The sequence below is a fragment of the Fonsecaea multimorphosa genome (genome assembly GCF_000836435.1).
Source record: "Fonsecaea multimorphosa CBS 102226 unplaced genomic scaffold supercont1.23, whole genome shotgun sequence".
Taxonomy (NCBI): domain Eukaryota; kingdom Fungi; phylum Ascomycota; class Eurotiomycetes; order Chaetothyriales; family Herpotrichiellaceae; genus Fonsecaea; species Fonsecaea multimorphosa.
This window is the reverse complement of record NW_015971657.1, coordinates 165,103-192,005: the sequence shown is the minus strand read 5'-3', so window position 1 is coordinate 192,005 and position 26,903 is coordinate 165,103. Positions and strand designations below refer to the sequence as shown.

At 52.7% G+C, this 26,903-nt stretch overlaps 13 protein-coding genes across 13 annotated transcripts; 7 read left to right on the top strand and 6 right to left on the bottom strand.

The window, feature by feature from the left end:
- Positions 1-193: 193 nt before the first annotated feature.
- On the top strand, positions 194-4,060 carry Z520_09282 (uncharacterized protein; the record flags this gene model as incomplete). The annotated part of the gene is made up of 1 exon (XM_016779776.1): positions 194-4,060. The coding sequence occupies one exon, from the start codon at positions 194-196 to the stop codon at positions 4,058-4,060; it is 3,867 nt and encodes a 1,288-aa protein (XP_016629095.1).
- Positions 4,061-4,708: 648 nt separating this feature from the next.
- Z520_09281 (uncharacterized protein) lies at positions 4,709-6,040 on the top strand (the record flags this gene model as incomplete). Its single annotated transcript, XM_016779775.1, has 1 exon — positions 4,709-6,040. The coding sequence occupies one exon, from the start codon at positions 4,709-4,711 to the stop codon at positions 6,038-6,040; it is 1,332 nt and encodes a 443-aa protein (XP_016629094.1).
- An 8-nt stretch (positions 6,041-6,048) lies between these two features.
- On the bottom strand, positions 6,049-6,810 carry Z520_09280 (uncharacterized protein; the record flags this gene model as incomplete). Its single annotated transcript, XM_016779774.1, has 1 exon — positions 6,049-6,810. The coding sequence occupies one exon, from the start codon at positions 6,808-6,810 to the stop codon at positions 6,049-6,051; it is 762 nt and encodes a 253-aa protein (XP_016629093.1).
- Positions 6,811-7,838: 1,028 nt separating this feature from the next.
- Positions 7,839-8,843, bottom strand: Z520_09279 (uncharacterized protein; the record flags this gene model as incomplete). Its single annotated transcript, XM_016779773.1, has 1 exon — positions 7,839-8,843. The coding sequence occupies one exon, from the start codon at positions 8,841-8,843 to the stop codon at positions 7,839-7,841; it is 1,005 nt and encodes a 334-aa protein (XP_016629092.1).
- A 293-nt stretch (positions 8,844-9,136) lies between these two features.
- Positions 9,137-10,093, bottom strand: Z520_09278 (uncharacterized protein; the record flags this gene model as incomplete). Its single annotated transcript, XM_016779772.1, has 2 exons — positions 9,137-10,019; positions 10,074-10,093. The coding sequence occupies 2 exons, from the start codon at positions 10,091-10,093 to the stop codon at positions 9,137-9,139; spliced, it is 903 nt and encodes a 300-aa protein (XP_016629091.1).
- A 1,149-nt stretch (positions 10,094-11,242) lies between these two features.
- Positions 11,243-11,968, top strand: Z520_09277 (uncharacterized protein; the record flags this gene model as incomplete). Its single annotated transcript, XM_016779771.1, has 1 exon — positions 11,243-11,968. The coding sequence occupies one exon, from the start codon at positions 11,243-11,245 to the stop codon at positions 11,966-11,968; it is 726 nt and encodes a 241-aa protein (XP_016629090.1).
- Positions 11,969-12,493: 525 nt separating this feature from the next.
- On the bottom strand, positions 12,494-13,264 carry Z520_09276 (uncharacterized protein; the record flags this gene model as incomplete). Its single annotated transcript, XM_016779770.1, has 1 exon — positions 12,494-13,264. The coding sequence occupies one exon, from the start codon at positions 13,262-13,264 to the stop codon at positions 12,494-12,496; it is 771 nt and encodes a 256-aa protein (XP_016629089.1).
- A 787-nt stretch (positions 13,265-14,051) lies between these two features.
- Positions 14,052-15,840, bottom strand: Z520_09275 (uncharacterized protein; the record flags this gene model as incomplete). The annotated part of the gene is made up of 2 exons (XM_016779769.1): positions 14,052-14,346; positions 14,396-15,840. The coding sequence occupies 2 exons, from the start codon at positions 15,838-15,840 to the stop codon at positions 14,052-14,054; spliced, it is 1,740 nt and encodes a 579-aa protein (XP_016629088.1).
- A 460-nt stretch (positions 15,841-16,300) lies between these two features.
- Positions 16,301-16,946, top strand: Z520_09274 (uncharacterized protein; the record flags this gene model as incomplete). Its single annotated transcript, XM_016779768.1, has 3 exons — positions 16,301-16,601; positions 16,737-16,852; positions 16,911-16,946. 3 exons carry the CDS (start codon positions 16,301-16,303, stop codon positions 16,944-16,946), a joined length of 453 nt encoding a protein of 150 aa, XP_016629087.1.
- Positions 16,947-17,270: 324 nt separating this feature from the next.
- Z520_09273 (chitin synthase 2) lies at positions 17,271-20,147 on the bottom strand (the record flags this gene model as incomplete). The annotated part of the gene is made up of 3 exons (XM_016779767.1): positions 17,271-17,285; positions 17,334-20,068; positions 20,129-20,147. 3 exons carry the CDS (start codon positions 20,145-20,147, stop codon positions 17,271-17,273), a joined length of 2,769 nt encoding a protein of 922 aa, XP_016629086.1.
- A 1,318-nt stretch (positions 20,148-21,465) lies between these two features.
- On the top strand, positions 21,466-22,024 carry Z520_09272 (uncharacterized protein; the record flags this gene model as incomplete). Its single annotated transcript, XM_016779766.1, has 2 exons — positions 21,466-21,520; positions 21,576-22,024. The coding sequence occupies 2 exons, from the start codon at positions 21,466-21,468 to the stop codon at positions 22,022-22,024; spliced, it is 504 nt and encodes a 167-aa protein (XP_016629085.1).
- A 1,397-nt stretch (positions 22,025-23,421) lies between these two features.
- Z520_09271 (uncharacterized protein) lies at positions 23,422-24,326 on the top strand (the record flags this gene model as incomplete). Its single annotated transcript, XM_016779765.1, has 3 exons — positions 23,422-23,613; positions 23,687-23,967; positions 24,026-24,326. 3 exons carry the CDS (start codon positions 23,422-23,424, stop codon positions 24,324-24,326), a joined length of 774 nt encoding a protein of 257 aa, XP_016629084.1.
- A 940-nt stretch (positions 24,327-25,266) lies between these two features.
- Z520_09270 (uncharacterized protein) lies at positions 25,267-26,646 on the top strand (the record flags this gene model as incomplete). Its single annotated transcript, XM_016779764.1, has 5 exons — positions 25,267-25,309; positions 25,421-25,626; positions 25,759-26,080; positions 26,186-26,338; positions 26,444-26,646. 5 exons carry the CDS (start codon positions 25,267-25,269, stop codon positions 26,644-26,646), a joined length of 927 nt encoding a protein of 308 aa, XP_016629083.1.
- Between the last annotated feature and the right edge of the window lie 257 nt (positions 26,647-26,903).

The following is a 26,903-nucleotide window of genomic DNA, read 5'->3' as shown; positions in this document are numbered from 1 at the left end:
TGAATGCCCTCGGTCCTAGTTCCTGCCCCTCCGCAATAAACTGTATACCCTTATCTGAGGTCTATCGAGTCCTCGTCGAAGGAGGAGCATGGCCTCGTCAGTAGGCCGGGGAATCATCACGTTGGAAAGAGTTGGAGCAGGGCCATTCATTGCTTTAAGTTAAAGTTATACCAGAGAGTATATCGGTGCGACCATGGACATCAATTCACTTCTTTCTCCCTCCGACAATACTCGCGCCAGTTCGCTCACTCCTTCAACTGGCACCCCCAGTCTGACGCATTCGAATTCGAATTCGAATTCGCTCTCGCAGTCGCAGTCACAGCCACAGTCGCCATTCAGACATGTTCAGAGAACGCAGTCTGGGACCGCAGGTTTGGTGAATTCGCCCTTAGGTCGTTCTGTTCAACCACCATCGAGCATTCCCGCCCATGTCAGAAGTCCGGCCCAGCAGACTCCGCACTCGTCGCCGCTCATCAGCCCCGTCCCTGCCGGCACCGCATCTGCTCATTTGCCTCGATCCTCTTCCACACCCACCATGGAGAGCCTGGCGGACTTCAATGCATCCAAGCCCAGTCTAACCAGCCGCGAATCAACCGACAGCCAAAAATCATCGTCGGGTCTCTTCCCTCACCTCACATCAGCCGGAGCGACCTCAAAACCTCGCGCATCCATAGACATTAACATGGTTGAGACCCCGCAAACAGTAATAAGAGCAGACTACACTGATACTTCTCTCCCCGTGGAGGCGCAACAAAGACTGGCTGTGCTGGCTGCACACATTCAAGAAACCCCGTCGTCGTATGAAGCCCACAAGGAGATCATCAAAATCTTGCATCAAGGCTTTGTCGACCACATCTATCCCTCCTCCAGTCCGAACGCTCATGGAGATCCTCGAAAATATGACCTCCTTGCTGACCTTCGGCGAGCTCGTGAGAACTTGGACAAGCTCTTTGCGGTTGGCGAGGAACAGTGGCTGGATTGGCTTCAAGATGAGAGTATTCTTGCACAAACGGCGGACGAGCGAGTGGCGGTCGTGGACAAGTGTCGGCGGGCAGTCACGGAGGAGTACGGCAGCACACGACTGTGGCTGACTTACGGAGACTGGGTCTCGTACTGCCACAAATGGGCCCTCGACTCAACTGGAGACGCGCAGGGCGATGTCGACACCGAACGTTTGATTGGCCGCGAAGTTTTCGACTGGAGTATTGTCTTGGATACATGGTCTGAAGCCGTCGAACGGACAAAGCATGACATGAGCCGTAGTCACGAAGTTTGGGACAAGTACCTGGCTGTCCGGTTTGGCGACGTCAGCCAAAAATTGCCATCACGCGATGCCACCACTGTTCTTGAACTGTTCGAATCCCGTTTACGCATACCACATGCTGAATGGCAGCAGACTTTCCAGGCATTCTCAAGTTTTGTCTCTGCCAATATACCAGCAGATCAATACGAGGAAATCATGGCGTCCAACCTCAGAGACTCAGCCGACGCCAAAAAGATATGGAATGACAGAGATACATTAGAGATGAGTTTGCTGGAACCCCAAACCGCTGGGGACACTGCTACTGAATACCAAGTTTTCTCGAAATATATCGAGTGGGAGCGTGCGGAGGAGAACAAGCCACAGACACAACGAAAAGGTAGAGGCAAAAAAGCGCAGGAGGTTCGAAATCCGTACTTCGATCTGGTCGACGCTCTTTACGAACGTGCGGAACTTCGCTTCCCTTCAGTGCCTGCGATCTGGGAAGAGCACATCGATTATCTGATCGAGAAGTCGAAGGCGGGCTTGTTGGACGTCCTGGCTCGAGCCACAAAACACTGCCCGTGGTCTGGGTCGCTGTGGAAACAGTACATGTTGACCTCCGAACTTGCGGAAGAGCCATTCGATGAAACCGAGAAGATCAAGCACAAGGCCACCAGCACCGGACTTTTGGACGCTGCCGGCATCGAGGAGGCTCTCGTCGTCCACGATGCGTGGTGTGGATATCTCCTACGGCGGACTAAACGTCCTGATGCTATTGAAGAAGATGCTGATGTCGCGGAAATGGGAATCCGGTCGTCCATCGAGGCAGTGCATAGCCTTGCTTCGAAGTTGGGAATTGGAAGCGCATATGATCCTTCCTTCCGGCTACAACGAAAATATGTCGAATATCTTAAGTCCCAGAACCGACTCGACAATGCAGGGGCCCAATTCAACGATGCAGTGGCTGACTACGGCAAGTATTACAAATTCTGGCTGCGATATTATGAGTTTGAAATGCAGAAATCCATGCAAGTTGCGCTACTCCAACGATCAAGGCCCGACCGACTGGACACTCTGTCTTCTGCCCCTTTCGCTGTGGGAGTTCTAAAGCAGGGGCTTCAGCAACCTGGTCTAGACTACCCAGAACCACTCATGGAAGCGTTGTTGAATCACTGCGAGGACTATGAGGATGCAGATGAACTGCAGAGCGCCATAAGCTTGGTACGGAAAGTCCAGAAGGAGCTCACGGCGCGGCGACAACGAGAAGTCCTTCAAGCAGCAGAGGTCGCGGCGCAAAAAGAACAAGCCGAAGAAGAAGTCGCTAGTCGGACACAAGAGGTCGCTAATGGTCTTCACATTGGGAAGCGCAAACGAGACGAAGAGTCGGAAGAAGAAGAGGCAAAGAAAAGGCAGCGGAATGAAGAGACTGCAGCACCGTCAATTGAACCCGATCGGCCTCCAGCCGAAGAACTGAAACGCGATCGGGAGCACGCCAGCGTGCTTGTGCAGAACATACCACCCAACGTCACTGAAACCAAGATCCGGCAGTATTTCAGCAGTTGCGGAAGCGTCAAGCAGGTGAAGCTTTTACAGGACGAGGAGAACAGTGTCATTGTGGAATTTGAAGATGCCGATGCCGCTTCTTTCGCCCTCTCCCGAGATGGGCGCGAATTTGAAGGCGCTGAGCTCTCCATTATTCTCAACACTGGATCGACGTTGTTTGTCACGAATTACCTTGCTGCCGCCGACGAGTCGTACATCCGCAACCTGTTCCGATCCTACGGGGAGATTGTTAACGTTCGCTTCCCTTCTCTTCAACGCAACAAGAAACGAAGGTTCTGTTACGTCGAGTTCAAGCGGCCTTCGGAAGCGCAGGCTGCGACCGAGCTCGACAACAAAGACATTGACGGGCTGAAATTGGTCGCAAAAATCTCCAATCCGACAGTACGGCAGCCAAGAAAGGAGCGGAGTAGCGATGGACGAACGATCTTTGTTGGTCACCTACCATTCAAGGCGACCGCCGAGGATGTCGAAAAGCATTTCACCAAGTATGGAGCCATCGAGCAGCTCAGACTACCCAAGGATCAGAAAAACAGCTCTCGAAACCGGGGCATTGCTTTTCTGACATTCGCCAATGCAGGGGAGGCACAGGCTGCCTTGTCCATGCACGGCGTGGAGTTCCAGGGCCGGAAACTCACCGTCAATATATCTGAAGGTGACAGCCGACCAGCCAAAAGCATCAACGGGCGGTCGAAATCTCCCTCACTGCCGCCGGACACCGCATCTGATACCACAAGTGTAACAAAAACTGTGGATCAGGACACCATAGAGAGCCGGCGTCAACGGACTGTTGTCATTTGCGACGTGCCTGATATTGTGAATGAAAGCCGTATCAAGGCCGTGGCAGAGAAGATCGCCCCGGTGCGCAAGGTGATCCTCAAGACCAACCACCAAGGGGCTTTTATTGAGTTTGAGAGTATCCCAGACGCTGGGCGAGCGATGATAGAGCTCGACAACCTGGAAATTACCCCCGGCCGCCACATCCGTGTCACCACCGAGAAGGACATGTTGCAGCAAGAGCGGGAGCACAAGACAGATCAATTTGCCCGACGCCCTGCTCCGAACGCTGTTACGCCTGCCAATGGGCCGGTCCGACGTCCTGCACAGCCAGGTGTTCGGAGAAAGGGAGGACATCTGGGTCAGAGGTCAAGCGCTTTGCACGGGTCGAATGAGAAGGAGAGCTCGAGTGCCGACACAGAGAAAGAAAGCGGAAAGAAGACGAACGAAGACTTCCGGAACATGATCAACCCGAGTTAATGGGGCGTCGGTTCTTCTCGAGACATAGTAATTAGCATGTCAAAGGCATGACAGCTGCGTGAGCCCTGGCTTCCCAAATGCGACATTTTTTGACCTGTATTATAGAAAATTAGCTAGGCAACCTCACTAATGGTGTGTGTATGACAAGAGATAGCTGTCCTGATGGCATGAAGGACTTGAAGGTCAGATGAAAGATGTGTTGTCTTGTACTAAGAAGTATTCTTGGGGCATTGATAGGCTTAGTTGTGAACTCCGCCGAATGACTCGGGCTGAATAATAGGATCTCATGACTGTAGAGTCGTAACACAACAGAAGAAGATGTGCCCAGTTGTGGACAGCATGACTGCGCGTGACTGTGCCGGTGGTTGTTTCTGAGATGCACGAGATGCACAGTGGCAGCCTCGTCAGCTACCAAGTTGCGGGCTCTAATAATTCGCTTATGCAGGGTTTGCTCGATCTTTCATCCATCGTTTATCCGCGGGCACCAACCCTAAGCACCTTGAACAACCTCTGGGACCACATCATCTGTCCTCCCCCCACGCTGACTATTTGTATCCTTTCGACGTTTTCTTTTCCTTGCCCAGGTGCCCTTCTTTTTCACGACCTACAAGCTGAACAGGGCATGAAGTTATCTTCGCAACCAAAACCATGATGAGCCAGGCCCGCCTGCGGCACCTCGCCGTCCACAACTGGTCGACATTCCGCCGACAGCCATGGAACGAGATCTCGGGCTCTCTGGGTGACCTGGGCACGTTCCTACCGATTGTCATTGCCTTGACCGAAGGCCACCAAATTTCCTTGACGACTACCCTCATCTTGACCGGTCTGTACAACATCCTCACCGGTGCCTGCTTCGGGATCCCGCTGCCGGTCCAGCCGATGAAAGCGATCGCAGCCGTCGCGATTCTCAAATCCCTGACGGCCGGGGAGACGGCAGCAGCCGGAATCTTCGTCTCGAGCTGCATTCTGCTCTTCAGCGTGACAGGCCTCCTGTCGTGGTTCACAAAGGTCATTCCGATCCCCGTGGTGAAAGGAATCCAGGTCGGCGCCGGGTTGAGTTTGACCATCGCTGCGGGCACCAAAGCACTCTCGTCCCTGTCATGGGCGACGCCGTCCTGGGCGGACAACTACCAATGGATGATAGTGGCCTTCGTTGCCCTTTTTGCCATCAATCTCCGCCCACGAACGCCGTATGCCCTGATCCTGTTCCTCGTCGGCGTGGTGTTCGCGTTGATCCAAATTACGGCCCATGACAAGCACCATCTTCCAGGATTCCAGATTTGGCGTCCGTACACTCGAGCACCGTCGGGAAGCGAGTGGAAGACAGGAATACTCGACGCTGGTATTGGCCAACTACCGCTAACTACGCTCAACTCCATCATCGCCGTCACCCACCTAGCCGCTGATCTCCTGCCCGACATTGAAACTCCTTCCGTTACGGCAATTGGCATCAGTGTTGCAGGCATGAATCTCTTCGGATGCTGGTTCGGGGCTATGCCCGTGTGCCATGGTTCCGGAGGATTGGCGGCCCAATATCGGTTTGGCGCTCGCTCGGGTGCCAGCATCATATTCCTTGGGCTCCTCAAGCTCCTACTGGGCATCCTGTTTGGCGAAAGCCTTACCGACGTCCTCCATCGATTCCCTCTGGCCTTCCTTTCGGTCATGATCATCGCAGCCGGACTGGAACTTGCCAGTGTTGGAGAAAGTCTAAACACGCGCCGCGCTCGAGACCTGAGCAAGGAAGGCTCCGGCGTGAGACGCACGGAAATCACGGACGAAGAGAAGAAGCAGAGATGGACAGTGATGCTCGTGACGGCTGGTCTGCTGATTGCGTTCAAGAACGACGCCATCGGCTTCGCCGCCGGCATGTGCTGCCATTGGAGCTTTCAACTGTCCAGCTATCTAACGCAAAGAGCAACAAGAAGACGACACATTGAGACTCCCGAAGATGCTGAAGAGAGCGCGAACCTCCTCCCATGAGAAAACCTTTACCAAGGTATTTCACTGCCCGACCTCGAATACGTCCCTGTCACCCCGTCGGGCCCTTGAGCAACCAACTCAGACACCCTCACAGCTCCCAACTTCGGATGTCTGTCCTCACTCAGTTCTGCATTGTTCAACCCCGTCGCACGATATCCTGGACACACGCTGTTGACCTTCCATTTGGGGTACTGCTTGGCATAGTACACGGCGAGCGCGTTCACGGCGGATTTGCTCGTGTTATACCAGGGACCATTATACATGATTCCACGGTCCAATGTGGTCTGTAAGGATCCCAAGGTGGAGGATATGAAGATGACTTTGGGCAACGCGGACTTTTCGAGCAGTGGCACCAGTTTGTCGGTGAGGACGGCGGTCGAGGTGACGTTGACGCTCATGCAGAGGTCGTATTTTTGCCGCAGGGTGGCGTCCGGGGGCAGAGTCTGCGCGGCGGTTCCGGCGTTGTTGACCAGGATGTCCAATCTGCCGAAATGCTGCTGGATGGCTAGAAAACAGTGCTCGATGGACTCGTCGTCGGTGATGTCGAGTTGGATGGGGTTGACGTTGATGGGGGCGCCCATGCTCGCCACGGCTTCTTCACCCTTGTGCGTGTCGCGGCATCCCATCAACACCTGGTTGTTGGGGTTGTCGCTGGCGAGTCGCTTGACGATCTCGTAGCCGATGCCTGTGTTGCCGCCGCTGACGAGGATGATTGTCTTGCGCTGTGCGACGACGCTGGAGGGGCGGGTTTGGAGTTGTGGTCGGGACATGTTGAGAGGAGGAGAGAGGAGGGCACACAAGCACCTGGCAGAGATGTGCTGAATTGGCTGGGCACAGCAGAGCAGATGTGCGTTGTATGGAGGAGACGGTAGAGTAAAACTCCGCGTACCCAATTGAAGAGATTTACCGAGTCGTTGGTTATTCACTTGAAGAACAACCACCCATGAGTTTTAAATGTTAATATATGATTTGTAGATACGTCACCAACTCAATGGGCCCTAGCGGGCGAAACTGGCGAGCTGGGAAGCGGGAAGGGGTAAAAGGTCGGGTATATTATTTCCTCCCTCCCGAGCGGCCCCCGCGAGCGAAATACGCTGCGTATCGGATTGTTTTATTTGGGATTTATCTACCTAGGTAAGGTAAGTTAAGGCACCACGATCCCTACCTACCTACCTAGTACCGAGAGGGGGAAGAATATTTTCTTTTATCTCCGAAATGACAAAGAAAGAATTGCTTGCCAAGAGATGGTTGAATGTTTTTGGGCCGTCAACCTACATACCTACCTAGGTAAGGTTCTTGGTACATAGTACTCGGTATTCCTTACCTTGTCATTAATAATAATTCATTTGCCGTATGGGTCAGTTGGTCGGTCGGTTCGGTCGGTCGGTCGGTCAATACCCAGCCGGGTGGGCGAAGAGGGAACGAGGCTGTCGGCCGATAATGTCTACAGGTACCTACGCATCCACATTCGCCGGGGCGAGAGATGGGAGCGGAGATGATGAGGATAAGCATCCACGCATGTATGTAGGTAGGTACGCATTGTATGGATACGCCTTGGTCAGGGATGGGTTGGTTTGGTTTCATTTACATGTTCATGTTCATGTACAAGCTCGAGTGCTATAGGAGAACTTTGGTAGTTCGTTAGACAATGGGGAAGAAGCAGAATGGAAAGTGAAAAGAAAAAGGCCAGACACTCGAGGAGGAGATCATACGGGGAGGATCTGGATTTCTCCCTCTCCTCTCATTTCTAACAAGTATGTACTTCCCTCCCTTTCTATTCTCCGCCTACCTGCCTGAGCTATACCTTCCCATCCAGCCTCGTAAACGCCTGCGGTCCGCCGGGAATCTGTAACCAGTTCTTGTCGTCGTAGGTTTCCTCGCCCTCGATCAGGTGGAACGTGTAGATGATGCGGCCCTTTTGGGACGTGTTCTTCTCGGATTTGTGCAGGATGTTGCCGTGGATGAGGACCAGACTGCCGGCCTCGACTTCACCGAGGACGTATTCCTCCTCCTCATCCTTCTCCCCCACGTCCGCCTCGTGCTCAAAGTCTCGCGGCCACCGCCCTTCCTCCGTGGGCACGCTTTCAAACGTCGTCCCCTCCGACCCGTCGGGCTGCTTGCGCACGAACCGGTCGCGAATAGGTGCACGCCGGTGGCTGCCCGGCGCGAAAGAAAGACACCCGTTTTCGACGGTGGCGTCCTCCAACGCGATCCAGAACCCCACGGCCGAGGGGGGTGAGGTGTACAGGAACGAACTGTCCTGGTGCGGCGGCACCGCTCCGCCAATCTCGGGCTGCTTGCAAATCACCATGCTCTGCAATAGCCGCGGGTCTTTGTATCCCAAGTCGCGCGCGATCTGCGCGTTGCGCCTTCCAATCTCGCCCGTGTGCGACACTTGCGCAAACTCGGGCACCAGGCCGTGCAGGTTGTGTCCGATCTTGTTGATGGCCTTTTCTTTCGGCTTGTTCAGCGTGCCACTCTCCGGATCAAAGGCGTCCTCCTCGAAGAAGAAGCGCACTTTGTCCCCCGACGTCAAAAAGTAGTCGTCCCCCACGTGCTTTTTCTCTGTCGGCTTGCCCGTCGAGTCCGTCCCCGTGGTGAACCGGGTCATCGGGTGCTCCTCCAGGGGGAACTCGGTGAGTAGTTGATGTGTTCTGGAGAGAAGGGTCTGGCATGTCTCGCGTGAGAGGTATGAGGGTATTATTAGGTAGCCATCGCGCTGGAATGAGGCGACCTGTTTGGGCGTGAGACCAATACTGGGTGTTTCTGTGGGCGGGTCTGGCGAGATTCTTGAGGGCGCCATCTTGGATTCAGCGGTATATCAGAGCTGGGTAGATTTCAGTAGCAATCCGTTGAACCTGAGTATTATCAGTGATGTAGGTGTATTTAAAGAACGATAGAATTGCTTGCACCTGCAGTCAATACAATATTTCACTTCCACAAGCGGAGAACAGCGCGGGGTATGCATGTCTATCGCCCATGCTCCTTCAGGTTACTATTGGTGTCCACCATGTGACCCGCGCTAATGTAGAATGCAAGTGTAGAGTAACCCTTTTACGCCTGGAATCCCAACTCCTTGCACCCTCAACAACTATCTCAATCTAACCGTCGTTCCACAAGCTTAGGAAGAAAGTCTTTCACCAAGTCGCTATTCCCGAGCAAGTTGATAAACTCTGCGTTGTGCACAATCTTTTCAATGTGGCAGACCAGGTAGTCAGAGACTAGGTTGCGCAATTTGTCAATCTTCCCATCATAGGCCGGCGTGTTCTCGTAGGTGTAGTTCAACAATTCGACAACGTCGCCGACTCGTTGTGGATGCAGCTTGAAGCTCGATAGCGTGAGACGAAGCTTCTGAAGGACGAGTTCCTCGAGCGGCTCAATGAAGTACTTGTCGGAGAAGACGTAGAGTCTGGCGTGACATAGAAAGACAGGCGTGTAATCCTGGCGAGGATCCTCATTGACTTCCGGCTCCCATGATACCTTCGGCACTGTGTGTGCTTTAATCTTAAAAGCATCCCACGACTGTTCCGCCTTAAAACCCCTGCTCTCACCCCAGGCATCCTCAAGCTTCCTGCCTTTCTTTGGATAGGACAAGGCATTCCCACTAAACGGACCCCAGCCATCATCTTCAACTGGCTCTGCGGGGGCGGGTTCGTCGACAGGATATGGCTCTGCGGGTGGTGGAGATGATGGCTCATGGCTCAAGTGATTGGACGGGTTCTCGACATCGTTCGGTTGAGGGGGAACAAAATCTGGCTCGGCAACAGCATAGTCACCCGTGTATGCGAACTCAATGACTCGAATAAAGGTGTCCTCATCTGTGTCGTCGATCACTGCACGTCGTCTCTTTGCTTCAATCATACCACCATCTACTAGAGCGGCCATGGTGCGAGATAGCCTCGAAGCAAGTCCGGCGTGCATGTACAAGGGCGTGGCTAGTTTGCCAACGAGGAATTCGAAAGGCGCCGAGCCGGCAAAGCTATACAATATGAGCACAATCATTTCCGACAGGGAGCAGACATTGAGAAGTTACCTATGATAGGGAATATCCATGGCTATGGCGCGACCTGTAGATCCAGACACTGCTGCTGGACCAAAGATGGAGGAGGAATGTCCACAGAAGACTCACCGGGTCAAACCACGATATACATAACATCTTGGGCATGCAGGCAGCATGGTAAGATACCGTAGGTAGAGGGTCTTTCATTTCGGGCACGGCAAACTGCATCAAAGAACGAATGATTTTGAAACTCTTAAGCGACACGACATGAAGTGACGTGTGCAACCAAGCCAACTCGATGAGGGATGGTCCTCTCTCTGTGGTGTTTTATCATTTGCCAGCCTTACTGTACAACATCAATGATAGTGGGAGGTGGGCATGTTGTTTTGGTGGGAGAAGTTGAATAGAACGTGGCTCAGGCTGAGGAGATGCCAACCTTGAAGGTATCACTACGAACCTGTAAGGAGTACCAGAGTATACCTACTTTGGTACCTAGGTAGGTGCCCAGGTAGACTGGTAGGCACTCTGAAATAGCTTCTGGGTCAGCTTTAGCAATGGCGGGCGAAGAGTTCAGGTACCAAGGGAAGCCCCGAGCCCCGCCATCCACCGCCCACTGGCACGCTCCTACCCACCCCACCATGCCACCATGCCACCAAACCCTGGAACTCCCAATCCGTGACCGCCTATCGCAGGTAGCCTCCAGTGGCCCCGCACCTCCAGAAGCTTTACTGGACCCCCTGCTCCCCACCAGCCGATTCGTTGCCCGCGCCCATCTTCAAGCCCACTAGCCCCGCCTACAAGGATAACCATCCTGCCCCTCGTCCCCAAAAAGCTTCCAGCCGCCTGCATTTGATCCAAAACAGAACAAGAGGAGGCTGGTTGAACAAGCCCGCCGCAATCGTCATGCAGTAGGCGAAGAACACCATTTCTGATGCCAACCATGGCACACATGCATGATGCGTGCGTGTCTCAGAACCGAGGGCCGTTCGTTCAGCTCTGGGCGCGCTCGATCCAGCCAACTGAATAATACCAACTCACTCAAACCCTACCCGCGTTGGAACTGCAGGTTTGGCTGTTTTCGCTTTTCCTTTCTCAGACCTTGTTCAGCTTCGCTCTCAATGCTGTCACCCTGCGCAGATGCGATTTCAACTGCGTGAACATCAGCATCATCCCGTTGCTCCCGCTCTACCTTCTCCATCTCCATGCCGCTGATCGAGCTGCGGTCGCCAGGCGGGGAATCAGTGTGGCCAGCCGTCGTGGAATCGACAACAACCACACAGGACCAGTGGCTAAGTTACACGAGCACCACCAGCGAGCAGGAATGGACCACCACGTCGACGCCAGAAGAGGGATGGACCACGACGGGCTACACGACGCAGACCGGCTGGATCACGAGCTACACCACGACGACGGACTGCGACTGTGAATGGGAATCCTCAACCACTTCCACCTCGTCATGGTGTCCGACGCCCATCATCGTCACGCCCACCACGACGAATCCGTACCCGATTGTCACCACCACGCCCGCCGGCGTCATTGTCGTCGATGACCACCACCATCACGGTCTCGCCCCAGGCGTCGTGGGCGGCATCGTTCTCGGCGTCTTCTTCGGCGTTTTGTTACTTATCCTCCTGTGCATCTGCTGCTTCCGCAGTTATCGCACCCGACCATACTACGCCGGCTCCTCGTCCTCGTCCTCCAGCCACTCCCCCCGGCGGCGTAAGCCACCCGTGGTCGTCATTGACCCTTACCCCAACAGACGCGACGCGAATCTCACTTTCGTCGGCGGTGGGAATTACCCCGGGACCAGGGTCATGGTCACCAAAACTCAAAAGATCTTTATCAGACCTCCGCCTGTCAGGCAGGTCAGGACGGTGAGGGAGACGAGGAGAGCCGAGAAGATTGTAGTCGTGGAGGATGACGATTGAGGCAAAACGACGGCCGTATCTCGATTGGAGCAGAAGGGGTAACGAGTGTATACGATCCTACATGACTACGCGATGAAGAGATGGGGATGGTGGGAACACTTTTGACATTAACGAGCGCAATGACGGTATACACATATGGGGGAGGGCTGATTTGATAATGGTTTTTTGTTCTGTTTATATTTACCCAGGCCAGCGGAACGAAAGGGAAAGGAGGTGTTGAAAAGAGAAAGCATGCCGATTTGGAAACTACATATATCAAGTCGATGAATGACAATAGTGGATACAATATCATGGCCAGAAAGCTTCTTGCGGTGAGCATTTCCAAAAATTGCCAAAGGGATCAGCTATACCCTATGAAAGTCACTTGTATACCCGTCCACAGAAGTAAGGCAGAACCAATGTGGAAAAAGCCGTGAACCTTTTCGCCCAAGCGCCCGCTTGTAAATCTCCAACTCAGAAAAATCAGAAACAGGTCGAAAATCCAGGGACATTTGCCAAGGTCCATCTCACCCCTAGAAAAGTCCCTCACAGGCTCAGTGGCGTGGTTGCATTGTACCAACTGTACGACAAGCTTCTCGCATTACCTCGCGACATGGGCTGAGACATGGACGCTGGGTGCATCGGAGGAGGCATCGTCCCGTAGTGATCGTACCTAGGCATCGAATAATAGGGGGCTCTCGGTTCAGCGCTGGGCATGGAAGGAGGACGTCTGGCTTGGACACCTGCAGGTGGAGCTGGTCTGTGGTATGACTTGGTCGAAGGCGCACTGGACACGCTAGACGCGCTGGATCTCGAGCTCGCGGCGCTTGACCTGGAGCTAGAACTGGAACTGGAGCTGGCGCTGACATGGGAGTGGCGGTCGTCGTTGTCGTGATGTTGTCGTGATGATGTTCTCGATTTCGGACTCGACCTGGATTTGGCCTTTGATTTTGGTGACGGTGGCGGAGGGGATCGCATCTCTGGTCCAAGGAATTCGTGCATGTCGTCGTCGTGGTCGCTTGGGTGAAGACCGCCGTGCATGATGGGAGCCGAAAAGCTCCTCTCCGCCTTTGCGTGGGCATTTGCCTCGCCTTGCCGTCTCAACTTCTCCGGGCTCGCACTCAGGTCATAGGGATAATCAGCCCTGCCTTTGACGTTCCCGCCGCCACCAACGTTGATCTTAGGTGGGCTCCTCTGGCAAGCCAAGTACGCCAATGGTCCTCGAAGAGCGGCAGCAGGGTCGTGGTTTACTGCTCGTTTGCGAGGAGGAGGGGGTGCAACTTTGACCCATCCTTGCGGAGTGAGGATTGTGGGCATTATGGATTGTGATGTGAGAGAAGGCGAGATGAGTGAGGTATGGAGTTTTGTGTCAATGAGATGAAGGACTTAGTGGTATGGGCTTTAGTGTGGGAAGAGAAAAGGGCTCGAGCAGTCGTGAGTAGGAAGTCAGACCCAGGGAACAGTTGCTTGGTGATCGTTGTACTCGGTAGGTCGAGTCTACTGAGACAATTTTGGAGATTTGAACTCCCAGCCACATGGAGTCGACCAGGGGCTGACGAGGCTGGGAGATTAGGAGCCTGGATCACGTCGGGACCGCCACCCCGTGTTCAATCAGTGCTATTGCAGTCATTAGACCGAGACAGAGAATGACAAGTCCAAGTCATCAGCAGCAAATACAAACCCAACGCCACGTCAGAACAGACCTGTTGTTGTTATGAAGTTGCAGGCTAATGCGTAACGCTGTCCAGCCGTGCCCCAGCCTCGTGGGTTTGTATGGTGGAGAATTTCATCACGTGAGGTCCACCCAAGGTCCACACAGCTTGTGACGGTAGGGCCGAGGCTGAACTAAATGCATGGCTGTGCCTCTTGAGAGGATTCACTGCTGACTTGTCGTGATGTCAATGGTGTCGTCTGGTGGTCGACTTAAAGCGCCTGTCTCGCTGTCGCGGTCTAGAATCAATGTCAAGGCGCCAAGGTACCTGGTCTGTGAAAGCTGGGATCTTGGACAAATGTGACCAAGATGAATACTTGGGGAGTTCAACTTCTAGACCCAAATGTATTCAGTAGGCGGACATTCTGGCCTGTTTCGAAACACGTCCTTCATTTACTGATGTCCTCCCTGAATACCTTTGATATTCCCACAAATATGGGAAGCGGCAGATCTTTCGAGGTATTCGGCCAACTTCCCGTTGTCGATTTGTCGCCACAGGTTCGATTCGGTTTCGACGATTTGCGGGAAGAGACCTGACACATCGCTAGGAAGAGAGTCTTCGCGCATGACCATACTCTGTTCTGGGCGAAGGCCGATCCAGAAAGTTTCAAAGTCTTGGTCTACCGGCCTTATCCCAGAGCGAATAACCCTGATCTTGATCACATCTGGGGAGGAGACGCCGTAAACCCTGCCATCGTCAGTCAGGCATGAAAGCCGCGACGTGAGTGTGGGCTTACATTCGGAAGCGTTCGCTTCTCTTATCGTACAAGAGAAAATTGCATGCGAGGAGCTGAAGTCGACTGTGTTCAGGTATATCATGACAGCTGGGGAAATCGTTGGTAGCGCTATCTGTTTCTTCGAGGGTCACGATGAATTCTGCAAGGTCGGCTGCCACTGTGTTTTGCCAAATGCCTTCTAACCTGGGATGAGATCGCATCAAACCAATTGCGCCCCTGCGGATGACGGACTCTCGACAACGCAAAGCGATGAAGGCTGCCACGGCAAGGTATTCTACCGGGAAGCCCAGGCAAGCATCAGCACCAGCAGCCTCTTCCATATCGAGCATGTCCGCGAGCCGTGTAGTCATGTCAAGTAGAGCTTGGAATTCAGATAAATGGCTGTCGAACACCATTTCAGATCGATATATCGTTGACTCCAGCCGGATTATGGCCGCCCAGAATTGCATTTGAAGATAGCAGGCTCCAACTTCGAAGTGGCAAGGAGACGAATGAGTGGAGCAAAGGTGGACGTTATGTCTCACCTCGCCAAGAAACTTGGTGAATGAATTATACCATGCCCACAGCACTACCCGCCCGTCGTGAATGATGCTTTGATCACCATAAGGCCATGTGTCTCGTTCGTGGACGTGTTGGAGGCTGCTGCAAAGACCATGAACTATCTTGTTGAAGTAGAAGTGGCTCTCTTGGAGAGATTGAAAACATTCTGGCGGATCAGTTGAGGTTATCTTCAGCCGGTCTGGTCGTATCGGCATCAGGGTGGCAGCCAAGTCCTGGAGATGACCTAAAATGGGCGCAAGATGCTCTTCAACAAACCGAGTGGAGGGCTTGACCTTGTCCCAAGATCCGTGCAAAGATCGCCATTCGGTAAGAACCCGTAATCCTGCGTGGAGGTGGACCAGAGCATTTGACAACATCCCTCGAACGTTTTCAAAAAAGGTGAACAAAATCGACGCCAACAAGACGTCCTCAATATCACCATGAATTCCAGCATCGAGTAGGCTCTTGATGGCCTTGTTGTATTGCCAAATTGCGAAGCGCTGGCGATCCAGCTGCCGAAAATGGTCAGGATTGTCGACACTCTCGTGATAAGAGGCAATTGCGACCAGCGCGTGCCGAACAATACCACGAGAATAGCCGGCTTGTATGACCAGGCGGTTCCAGAAATCGTGACGGGAAAGACTGAGGAGTTGCTTCGAAGTCCTATCCCGAAAGTAGTAGAAACCCCATCGTTCGTCCTTGTCTTGAGGTATTTCGAAGAGAAGAGGCTTCAAGACGACGTACCCATCACATCGGCGGCCCGTCGAGGTACACCTCTCGCAGCTTGGCTTCTTTTCATCACAGCGGATCTTTCTGACTTTGCAAGTGACACATCCTGTGCGAACTTTGGGAGCATGGCGCCTTGACCGCTTCTGCGTGACGGTGCATTCAAGCAAGTTTGCCATTGTTTGCAATCTTGTCCACGATCATTACTATGAGTCCGGGCTTCGTAGCTCTAGCGTGACAGTGAGTTGGTCTTACGGGGCCCGGTTGGGGGGGAAGGCCGGATCTTTAAGGCTGGACATTGAGGCATTGGAATAGTATGCATGCGTAGATCGACAGCCGCATCTGCGAGTCACAGGGGTCCCTTGCAGCGATACGGGACAATCGTGTCGGTCAGCACTGGATGCCTGATGATGGTGGTGAGGCCCGAAGGGACGCCAGGATGCTCAATGGAAGCACCGGCTGCGCTTTCCAGGAATAGATATTCTCCACCGTAGGATCTACGGTAGATCACAGATTGGCAACCTGCTCGCCTGCTATTGGAATCCCAACTACGAGGTAATGTCGCGACCGTGATGCTGAAGCTTTCCCCCTTGAACATCACGATCTCTCTACCATCCATCCCGACATACCTCTGGATCAATGTCTTCCCCTGCCACCGACTCGGCATCTCCGACGCCTTCTCCGTTCAACTATATTCTCTCTTTCCTGCTTGTCGGCATCTGCTGGGGCTTCACGACACCGTTCATCCGCAAGGCCGCCGTCAACTACGCAGCTCCATCCCATCCATCTATCACCGACCCAAACCGATCTTGGATCTCGCGACAGATTGCGAAAGCCTTTTTCACCGTTGTGGGACTATTGAAAACTCCTACATATGCTCTTCCGTTGCTTCTAAATCTGACGGGCAGTGTCTGGTTCTTTCTGTTAGTTGGGCAAGCCGGTATGTACACAGCGCCCGAGTAACATCGCCATCAGTTACTACCCTCGAGCCAAGCATGTCGATCTTGTCTGTCATATTTGTTTCACTGAGGGCGAGGCGTTATCTAACGTTCTCTCAACTGACTGGTGAGCACAGAACTGTCTCTCACGGTACCCATCACCAATTCTCTGGCATTTCTCTTCACGGTATTGGGCGAATGGTACGCTGAGGGCAAACTCATATCGAGAGACACTTGGCTTGGGATGATCTTGGTATGTGGTGGCATTGGGCTCTGTGTCTGGTCAAAGACTTGATCTGGGCACGATGTAGGGATTCAACTTTGGGCTGAGATCGCCTGGAATATAGACAACTATAGACCAAAGAGAGAACATAGAAAGCGGTAAAGAGGGTGAGCAAGCAATAAACAACCCATCCCTGTCATGGACGCAGGAATGACCACTATCTATTCAAGGTTTTCTTGTCCGAGTCATTGACCAAGTCATCAGGGACTCCTAGTGTTCAAAACGCTCATCCGATTTCTTTGGGGTATCTCGCCATTATGAAGTATCATCGTTGCCCAATGTATATATACAGAGTACCTTTTGAAACGCCCAACAGTCGTGCACTTGATTCAAGTCGTCATCCAAAATGGCGCTAGTGTCTCATCGTGTCTGGGAGCTTTTCGTGAAATCATACACCGCGGAACTGCGTGAAGTTAGCCAGAGAACGCACGAATGATTTCGATCAACTTACCAATCGCACAATCAAGAACCAGCACGCGCCAGTGAACCTGAAGAGCGACAAACCCGCCACCGACCACAGAATGACTGCCAAATAAATAGTCGAGTTCTGCTGTTCAGTGTCTTCCGTATCGATTCTCTCGAAGCCGGAGATGTTCAGGACGGCAGCCACCAGAATGAAGTTCGTGATCATCCAAGCAGTGACCACATTGCTTCGGAAAGACTTATAGTAGTCCTCTTGTTTATCTGCTGGACTCTGCTTCTTGACCTCCTTCTCGGCCTTGGTCGCAAATCGCTTCAGTTCTGCATCGTATTGGGCATTCAAGTCACCGTCATCTTGAGGAATCATCACATCAACCATCCCGCCAGGCTTGACATTTGCACTTGGAAGTTTTTCGGCCTTGTCGTCTCCTTTGGTGCCCCACGTGATGTCATGGGTGTTGCAGAATGCGTAGATGTTGAGAACGTTGATGTAAGTGGGAGTGAGGACAATATATTGGAGGAAGCATGTGAACATGTGCCAAGGGTCGAAGAATAAAAAGCTTGCCACGAACCAGAGGACGTACGTGCTGGCAAGCGACACAATCAGGCCGAAGAAGGTGCTATTGTTGAAAATGGTCGAGAAGCTGAAGTCCTTTTGGTTAACCTCGGTCTGAATCGACTTCACGGTCAAAAATATAGATGCAAAGGTCAACCAAATCATGAGTATCGACCAAAAGATAACCATTGCCAGGTAAGACTTCTTGGAACCTTGAGGCCTGTTACCCATGGACAAGATGAAGCAATAAAGCAGTGTGCCCAGGTAGATGAACTCAAAGATAACTCCCAAAACAGTGCCAGTTTTGCCCAGTGGACCTGGTGAGCCAAGGGAGGCCGTCAAGAGTCGGAAAACCAGGAAGAAGTTGCCAATTGCAAACCAGGCGAAAAGCATGTTGATGGTCTGGTACGTGAATTCGATCAGGAACATGAATTTGCGTATGGCGCTGTGGTTGCTGCGCCAGAGCTGGTAGACATGTGCCACGGCATAGACTGCCGCAAAGAAGGACCCGTTCAACCAACGTCTGCGCTGAAGAATAAACTCGGCGATCCCATCAGGGACATCGGTCTCGCCTGTGGCCGACTTGACGTATTGAAGAATCCATTGGCAGTTGCGCTTGCTGACGAGCTCGAAACACAGGATTCGATCTTCGGCAAGATACATGTTCGCAGTGAACACTCCAGCGTCTGCGTGCATAGTTTCGCCCTTAAAGTACTTCTCGAGAGGCCCCTCGCCATTCTTGTCGTTCTGCAAGGCTACAAAACGATAAGCCGAAAAGGCGCCAGGGAGCACCGAAATGAAGCCGAATGCAGACTCCAATGGTTTGTCCAAGATGTTCGACATTTTGTATTCGAAATTCTGCGTGGCGACCAAAGGGTTGTAGAGGTTTCTGCCCTTGTTCAACATGACCTTGATTTCACCGCAAGCGCCACCACACATGGGTTCCAGGTCGAAAGCTTTCCACAACTGGTAGATGGAGTCTTTGCCAGGTTTGGTCCCTGCGTCAATGAGGACGCAAATGTTGGGCTCCAGTACCCGACCGAAGGCTTGAAAGAACCATCGATGTGAGTTGATCTTCTTCTGGTTCTTCTCCTTGAGGCAAAATAACAGTTGAACGGGAGTTGCGGATCGCGGCTTCAAAGACACCTCCTTGCCTTTTAGTTCTAGACCAACCTGAGTAGTGTATTCGTAGATATGAGCGGTGACGTCTTTGCCATTGACTTGTTGTTTGGCAATGCCGTCTTGATAGACACCTAGACCAGCAAGGACTGCCCTCGTTCTGGGGTTGATTTTGGCACGGCCGTCGCTAACAATGCAGACGACAATCTTCTTCCAGGCCTCCTTTCCCCAGGTTTTGCTGCTGTTGCGATTGCACATGAATTCAATGTTCTTGAAGACACCGATCATGGTTCGCGCGAACAGGAATTCGTCCTCGTTGTACATGGTGACGACGATGAACAGTTCCGTCTCTCGTGGCTTTGCGAACAGCCGCTGTCTCAGCGTGAACCGCTCATTGTAGAACTCCGAGGGGTCGCATGTGGCGGCTGAGTATCTCATATGCGTAAACTCGTCTCTCTCCGGCGGCTTCGCATGAGGCACATTAGCCAATAGTTTAGGTGGAACCGGGCAATCAAGCACTAAATTGCCATTGAACAGCTGGACCTCTTTTACGGTCTTCCACCTCCGTATGGGTGCCGGAGACGGCGTAGGACGCTGCTCGTCATGGTAACCGTCGTAACCAATTTCTTCCTGAGCATGCGGATCTGGGCCGTATGCAGTATCAGACTGGAGGATGGGAATGTTGTCGTTGTCCATCCGATATGCCTGATCCGGTGTGGGATAAGGATCTAGGGCATAATCGCCCTGGGGATGAGGTGAATATGATTGTGTATAATAAGCGTCATGATGTTCCTCCGGTGAAACAATGTAGTCATTTCTCCCATAGCCGATGTCTCCCCCAGGTCCACCAGGCAGCTGTTGTTCATACTGCTGGTTATGCCCATGAGAATGCGGGATATTCTCTACCGAGTAAGTGGGTTGCATGGCTAGGCGATCATTGGAAGCGGTGGGCATCTGAAGATGTAGCTGTTGTCTCGAGTGGGCTTCGTCTGGGTGAGCGTAGGGCTGCAGCGGTCGGCCAGGAGAGGGGGACCGAGAATCGTAGTGAGGGTTGATAGCAGGAGAATAAGGACCGTCGCGCTGGGGATCGCCTGAGGACTGGAGTCAGCATACCCTTCGAGACCAAGTAGAGAGAGGTCTCAGTGTCTCACCGATGCGATTGTAGGCCATGATGGGCCAGAACAGGGAGAGCGGCGCAGAGAGAAAGTGGTCTGTGTTCGGGCACAGGAATGTGAGGATGAAGCGAAGACGATCCTTGTGTCAGGATTTAGGACAGTGAATGGTCGGACAGCGTACGCAAGAAGGATCCTGGCATGCGATCTGATCTTGGTGGAGTACTGGGTATAAATGGAGTATTGTTTACTCTTCTATTACTGGATCTGACTCTGGGGCGCAGTCGTAGGAGATATAAGAAGTCGACGCCGGACGCCTTCAAGGGTGTGCAGTGCACCTTGGGGAGGTCGCACAGGATGAAAGAATGAAGAGAGAGATAGTCTGTCAGGGCGATGGTATCCTGGTACATGTGAGATGAAAAGAGTGTCCTCCTGTTTGTTCTCAGCTATGCCTCTCAGCTGAGCGCAATAAGTCCAGGCTTCGACTATGCTGCCGCGCCTCAGCTCTTTCTGTTCTGGGCACCACGGGCATCAGACCCGCCAGCCCGCTGATTGGCATTGGCTCCCTGTCACTTAACGAACGGGCGCCAAAAGCCCCGGACGACCTCCAGCCAGTTAAAGCCACACCTAGAAGTCATCGCCGCAGAAACGCGCCACTGCCCTGCAGAAAGATGGATGCGCCCACGTTTCTTGGTTACTGCAGTTTCCGCCTGTCATCATCATCAAGCCCCTTGGGCCTCGGGAGCCCCTCGCGCCCCTTGTTTCTATTTATTCACGACCAGATTTGGGATCTACCATCGATTGGCAGTCTGTTTTGCCTTGAATCGCCTTCCTTGTTGGACTCTCGTATCGAGTGATCATCAACGTGGGCTTGTTCTTCTGCATAGTCGGCTTGGTGAACGCTTTCCCTGATGCCTAATAAATTAATAATGCATGGTGCGCAATCTCCCTCAAGGCGAACTGCAGATTCTAGCGCCTTGTGGCTGTGCAGAGAATTGTTTCATGCTTCCCCAGAGTGACCCTGCAAGTCCATCGAGAGGCGCATTAGGCTGACGAGGCTTCACATGGCAAGGCTGCGTTCTTCAACTGCACAGCCTTGCATCTCCATGGCTTCCCCCACCTTCCAATCAGGCCCAACGCCTCCGAGTCTTTCCCTCCAGCCCACACGTTCGTTTCAACGAAGTCCACATCAATACTTGCGTTCAGGTTCTATGCAAACCCCAGTCGTCTACCACGAGTGTCTCTAAAACTGCTCTACGACTGTTGCGTTCAATATTCTCTTGGCGTCATTGTTCTCACTGCGGCTGGCTGTCGGTGAGCGGCTTCCACGCAATCTTCCACGGAAGTGTCGACTGCGCCATTCCAGATACCCCACAATGACGGATTCCTCGACCAGAATCTCAGTCCTCTTTGTCTGCCTTGGGAACATATGTACAGTTCTGCCTCACTATTGCTCTGTGTATGTCAGCTGATTAGCCATCTATAGGTCGGTCGCCAATGGCCGAAGGCGTCTTTCGGTCTCTGGCGAAATCCCATCCTCGCATTGGCGACATCGACTCAGCTGGTACTGGCGCCTATCACACTCTTAATCCACCTGATGACAGAACACTGGATACCCTTCGGAGACATGGCATCACAGATTATGACCATGGTGCCCGTCAGGTGCGCTCGAAGGACTTCGACGAGTTCGATTACATTTTCGCAATGGATGCCTATAACTTCAACGATTTGCACCGAATGCAGCGAAGACTTGAGAGCAAGGGACACAAAACAAAGGCTAAGCTCATGATGTTTGGCGATTTTGGAGGAAGAAAGAAAGGCGAGGAGGTCATTGATCCTTATTATGGCGCCGACAGAGGATTCGAAGAAGTCTACGAGCAGGTCACTCGATTCTCAAAGAACTTCCTGGAACAGGTTGTCTCCACTGCTGCCTGAACATGTTATCAAGCGCACAGGGCCCCAACGGTGCTTCTTCGTCGGCAAACATATCATCTTGGACCATTACCGGCAAACGAGCTTCGACGCCGACCGCCATACCTCTAGTTTGCGGCTTTTCCAGCGACTTTGGATGATGCCAGTGCGAAGCAAGCATAGCAGACGCTCAGACAACGCTGATTTGTCTTCGATTGCCATTGGTGCGCTTGACATTAGTCTTCTTGACGCTTGAAGGTGGAGTCCGGCACATCCTACTAGGAGCCTCGAAAGGTAGTAGGCGAGCGCTTTGTCCCATGCTGTCTTGGGTCCAGTTCTGCTTAGGTGTTGATCATTCGCTGATCTACTTGAAAGCATCCTTGAAGCAAGGTTGACGCATCATTTGAATCTTGCGAAGGACACCTTTTCCCGGCGGAATATAGTGAAACTTGGAAAGAAGTACTTGAGAAAGGCACTCGCGAAGATGCCTAGCTCAGAGGTGTGTTCGTTTTCGTCGTCATCGTGTCAATCGGTCCCTATACCTCGGGAGATCAACGCTGGTCATGCTAGGGCATGGCCAAGCACATCCCATGAGCCAACACCGGCAATCTCGACGGCTCCAGATCAATGCCTAAGAGGAGGTTCGTGTCGGGGTTAGCGACTTTGCTCACTCTTGTTTAGTATATACTGCGTTTAATCGGCGAAAGATTTCGAGCTCCCCCAAGAAGGTGTTCCCCTCTCGATCCCTATCACACGTTACTTTTACGCTTGATCTGGCGTTGCTGCCATCTCTTAGTGAGGGGATCTCCTGCGGACTTCGATGTTGCTTTCTGGCAGAGAGGCGGCGCGGCCCTTTTTCGATATCCCGGATACCGGTTCTCCTAGCAGCTTTAGACCATAAGATTATCATTTTGACGAATAGTGACCCTTAGCTAAGGATATCAAAATGCGTGGCCATTCAAGGCCACCCTGTATTCATCGGAAGCGAGATCTTCGAAGAGATCTCCATTGTTTCTGAAGCCACCTAAGACTAGGTCTCGAGACAAATGTACTTTTCTGCGCTCGTCCCACCCGAGCCATGTCTTAATGCCCCTCACTGGACTCATCTCAGCAAACTAACATCGGCTTGAAGCTGCTATCCCCACCCCACTGCCAGAATCATCAACCGATTTACACGCGAGGATCGGCTCATATACCTAGTACTTCAAGGCCAGCAACGGAGCTGACTAAGCGTGGGGGACGGCTAGAAAGATTAAGGCAGGTCGAATGCATTGTCAATTCAAGGCTTGTAGAGTCTGAAGGTTAGTGCTTCGCGTTGTCGTCTATAAACCGTGAACCAACTTAAACTTCCACCTGAATCACTCCACACTTCATCATTCGACAACACCATAGAGCCTGGAGCGAGTCCCCAGCAGAGCAATATGGAGACTCAGCCATGCATTCTTTACTACGACCGGCGTTCCATATGCTCTTCGATGGTACGGTATACTCTTGCCAATGCGGGGTTGCCGGACAATTGCTTGCCACTCTCTGTGGAGCTTCGAGAAATCGACATTTATACCGGCGCACAGTTATCCGAAGCATATCTATGCGAGGTGAACCCTAAAGGGCAGGTAAGAGAGGCCTTCTAGAAGTCCATGGTCGATAGTTGTCTCCAGAAGAGGACGACACTGACGCTTCGAACAGGTTCCGGTTCTGTTGTGCCCTGGTCTCCTCGAAAAGCCGATTACGGACAGTCTTGACATTACCTTCTGGCTATGCGAGAGACATCCTGGCCTGAGACCTCCGGAATATGCAGGTGATATCAACAGACTGCTTCGCGATCTGCATGCCATCAACTTTTTCTCGCTTTCGATGAGGAGAAATCCGCAGAGAGCAGAAATGCAGGAAGCGAAGATCCTCGCTCAGATGAACAAGCCAGACATTTCAGCTAGACACAAGAAAGCCCTGGAGTACAAGTTGACCGTGTAAGCACTGGCCCCCATTGCAGAGAATTTATTGATGATGCTGACCATGTTCTCACAGAAACAGTTCAGAGAAGGTCGAGGGAGTGCGCCCCGAAGTCATCAAGGAGGAGATTGAACGTGCGCGTGCTCTTCTCAATGACATTGACGGGATGAGACGCGCACATAACGAAAAGAACTTGACGGCAGATGCGTGGATCTTTGGTACGGAGGTTCCAACAGCGCTGGACACGACTTTGATTTGTTTACTGGCCAGGTTGATGGATGTCCAGTTGGAAGAGATCATCCCGTCGGCTCTGTTGGAGATGGGGCGGGCGGTCAGGGCGACGACCAAGTTCAAAGAGATCTGGTTTTCGTTGTAATCCACAGAGCTCCAGACATGCTTATGGAGCTGGGGGGGACACGGAAATGAGTCCGTTGCGCGACTGGTGCGAATTATTCATACATTCCGCTTTGCTGATGCCCTGATCCTGAGGGGTCTGCAAGCCAACCCGTAACACGATGCCGACGGAGATGTGCCGACAACGGCGTCTCCTCCGAGCCCCTGGTCCCCTCAGCCTTGCGCAGCCTTGTAACCCTCTTGCTTCCCCTTGCGGCTTGCCTTCCCCCTTCCCACTGGCAGTCCAACCATTATCCCAAGAAAACAAAGAAGGAAAATTTACTCCGTACTAGCAGTTCAAAGATACCTAGGTACCTAGGTACTCAGTATCCACGTCCACCTTAGTAAACCCTATGATTCTCTCTCGCCATAGGTATGGCGAAATGGTTTCCACAGTACGCGAATCTCACATCCACTGCCCACTCGGCTGAATTTAGGCGGATTTGTCGGTCGGTCAGGCCGGCCGGTCGGTCGGGGCGCGCTGCTTTGCTGCCCTTCTGCCGGTTTGCATCATCCAGCATTGGACGAGCTCCTCACAAAATGAGGCTCCAAAGGATTCCCCCAAGTCTTGGGCGCATCTTTCCGCTCTCCGCGCCGTCACACCTTGCCAAATTTGTCAGCGCCCACGCGTTCTTGATATACATCCCGTGCTGTGCGGTGCATTGCGTTCCACTCCAGCGCGCGTCATTGAGGATGGGGCTATGATAATAACAGTAAGAATGAAGATGTTGATGATTGGGAGAATATTAATTCACTACCTACTATGAAAGGTTCCCAGTGAAAATTGAGAATTGACAGTTACCCGTGTTTTCTCTTGAAAATCAGTGCCGCCACGAAAAGGGGAGGAGATACACAGGCAAGGAAAAAGAGTGGGAGAGAAAAAAAAAAGACTGAAAAAAGGGAAACAGACCCTGACAAAGAGGATGGCGAAGAGGATCCTCGTCACCGGCGCAACTGGGAATCAAGGTATACCCAGACTCACACACATATCCCAGATATCCTATACACTATCCCCCTTCATTTACCCAAAGTCCGTAGAGAAACACGCTCGCTAACCCATCCTCCACCATGCCACAGGCGGCTCCGTAGCCAAGCTCCTCCTACAATACCCAACGCAGTACAGAGTGCGCGTCCTGACGCGGAATCCGGACTCTGATGCTGCGAAGCAGCTGGCCAGCCGGGGCGCCGAAGTCGTCAAGGGGGATCTGACGGATGCGTCGACGCTGGACGCTGCATTTGAGGGGTGCTGGGGCGCGTTTGTTGTGACGAATTTTTATGATGCGGTAAGTTACCTACCCTACCCACCTACCTAGGTAGTAAGCATGTGTTCATACATACATATTATCACCGTGACCCGGGGGTGTTTGATTGATCAACTGACTCCGATCGATAATCGGTATGCGGGTATGCCATAGACAATCAAAGACGATCCCGCAAGTGAAGAACACCAAGGCCGTAACGCCGCGCTGGCCGCCCAACGCGCCGGCGTGTCCTGCTTCATCTGGTCGACACTACCCTCGTCAGTCGCCATTTCCAAGGGTGAAGTGTGCTGTGAGATCTACGAGGGCAAGTACCGCGTCGACCGCTTTATTCGGGACGAGCTCAAATTCGACGCCGCCGTGTTTGTCTACACGGGCAACTTTTACGAGAACATGGTGCTGAGGGGTCATGTGGTTAAGACGGACGGTGGGAAGGGGCTTGAGTTTCGTCAGCCGATCATCCAGGAGGATACGACCCGTGAGTGTCTTTCCACCTCCTCTCTTCGCGGAAGCTTTTCTTTGCTGGTGGTCACGCATGGCCAAAAGCGTGGCCAACAGCTGATTAAAATTTGTGTTATTCTAGTCCATATGGTCTGGGTCGAAAAGGACCTGGCCGGGGTGGCAAAGGCCGTCTTTGACCACTGGGACCAGCGCAAGGAGCAGCTGAGATTTCGCTATCTCTACGCCATGGATGCCATCCACACCCCTCGTGAGATCTGCGAGGTGATCCAGCGCGGTAAGCCCCCACAGCCCAACCTAGCCCATCTATTGCCTGAACGTTGGGGAGCCAGCCTCAAACAAGCACGTAAGCAAGCTAAACTGACGGTATGAGAAAAAACAGTTACCGGCCTGCCGACGAAATACGTCGTGCTGCCCACGACCGGCAACGAACAGAGAGACATCATGTTCACCCTGTACAACAAGACGGGCACTTACCCGGGGGTGGTGCTGCCGGACCAGAACGTACTCGATCTTGGGGTGGAACTGCACGGGCTGGAGCAGTTTGTCAAAGAGAGGCTCGTGCCACACTTGGGATTGGGATGAAATGGCGAATTCAGACACTCCAGGACTGCCTCCAACATGGATGAAAGCCTTGCTGCGCCATGCGGAGAAGAGACAGGGATACAGTGCTCGTGGCCAGTCTCTTAGTCTTCGCTCCAATTCCTAAGCTGAACTACTTTTTCTCGTAGTGGAAGCTGGTAATGACTCGAAAACTCCTCCGTCGCGTCCAAGGGATGTCACCAATATTTGAAGCATTAGGAAACATCACCATGGCTGCCCATGCGCGCCCAGACCCAACA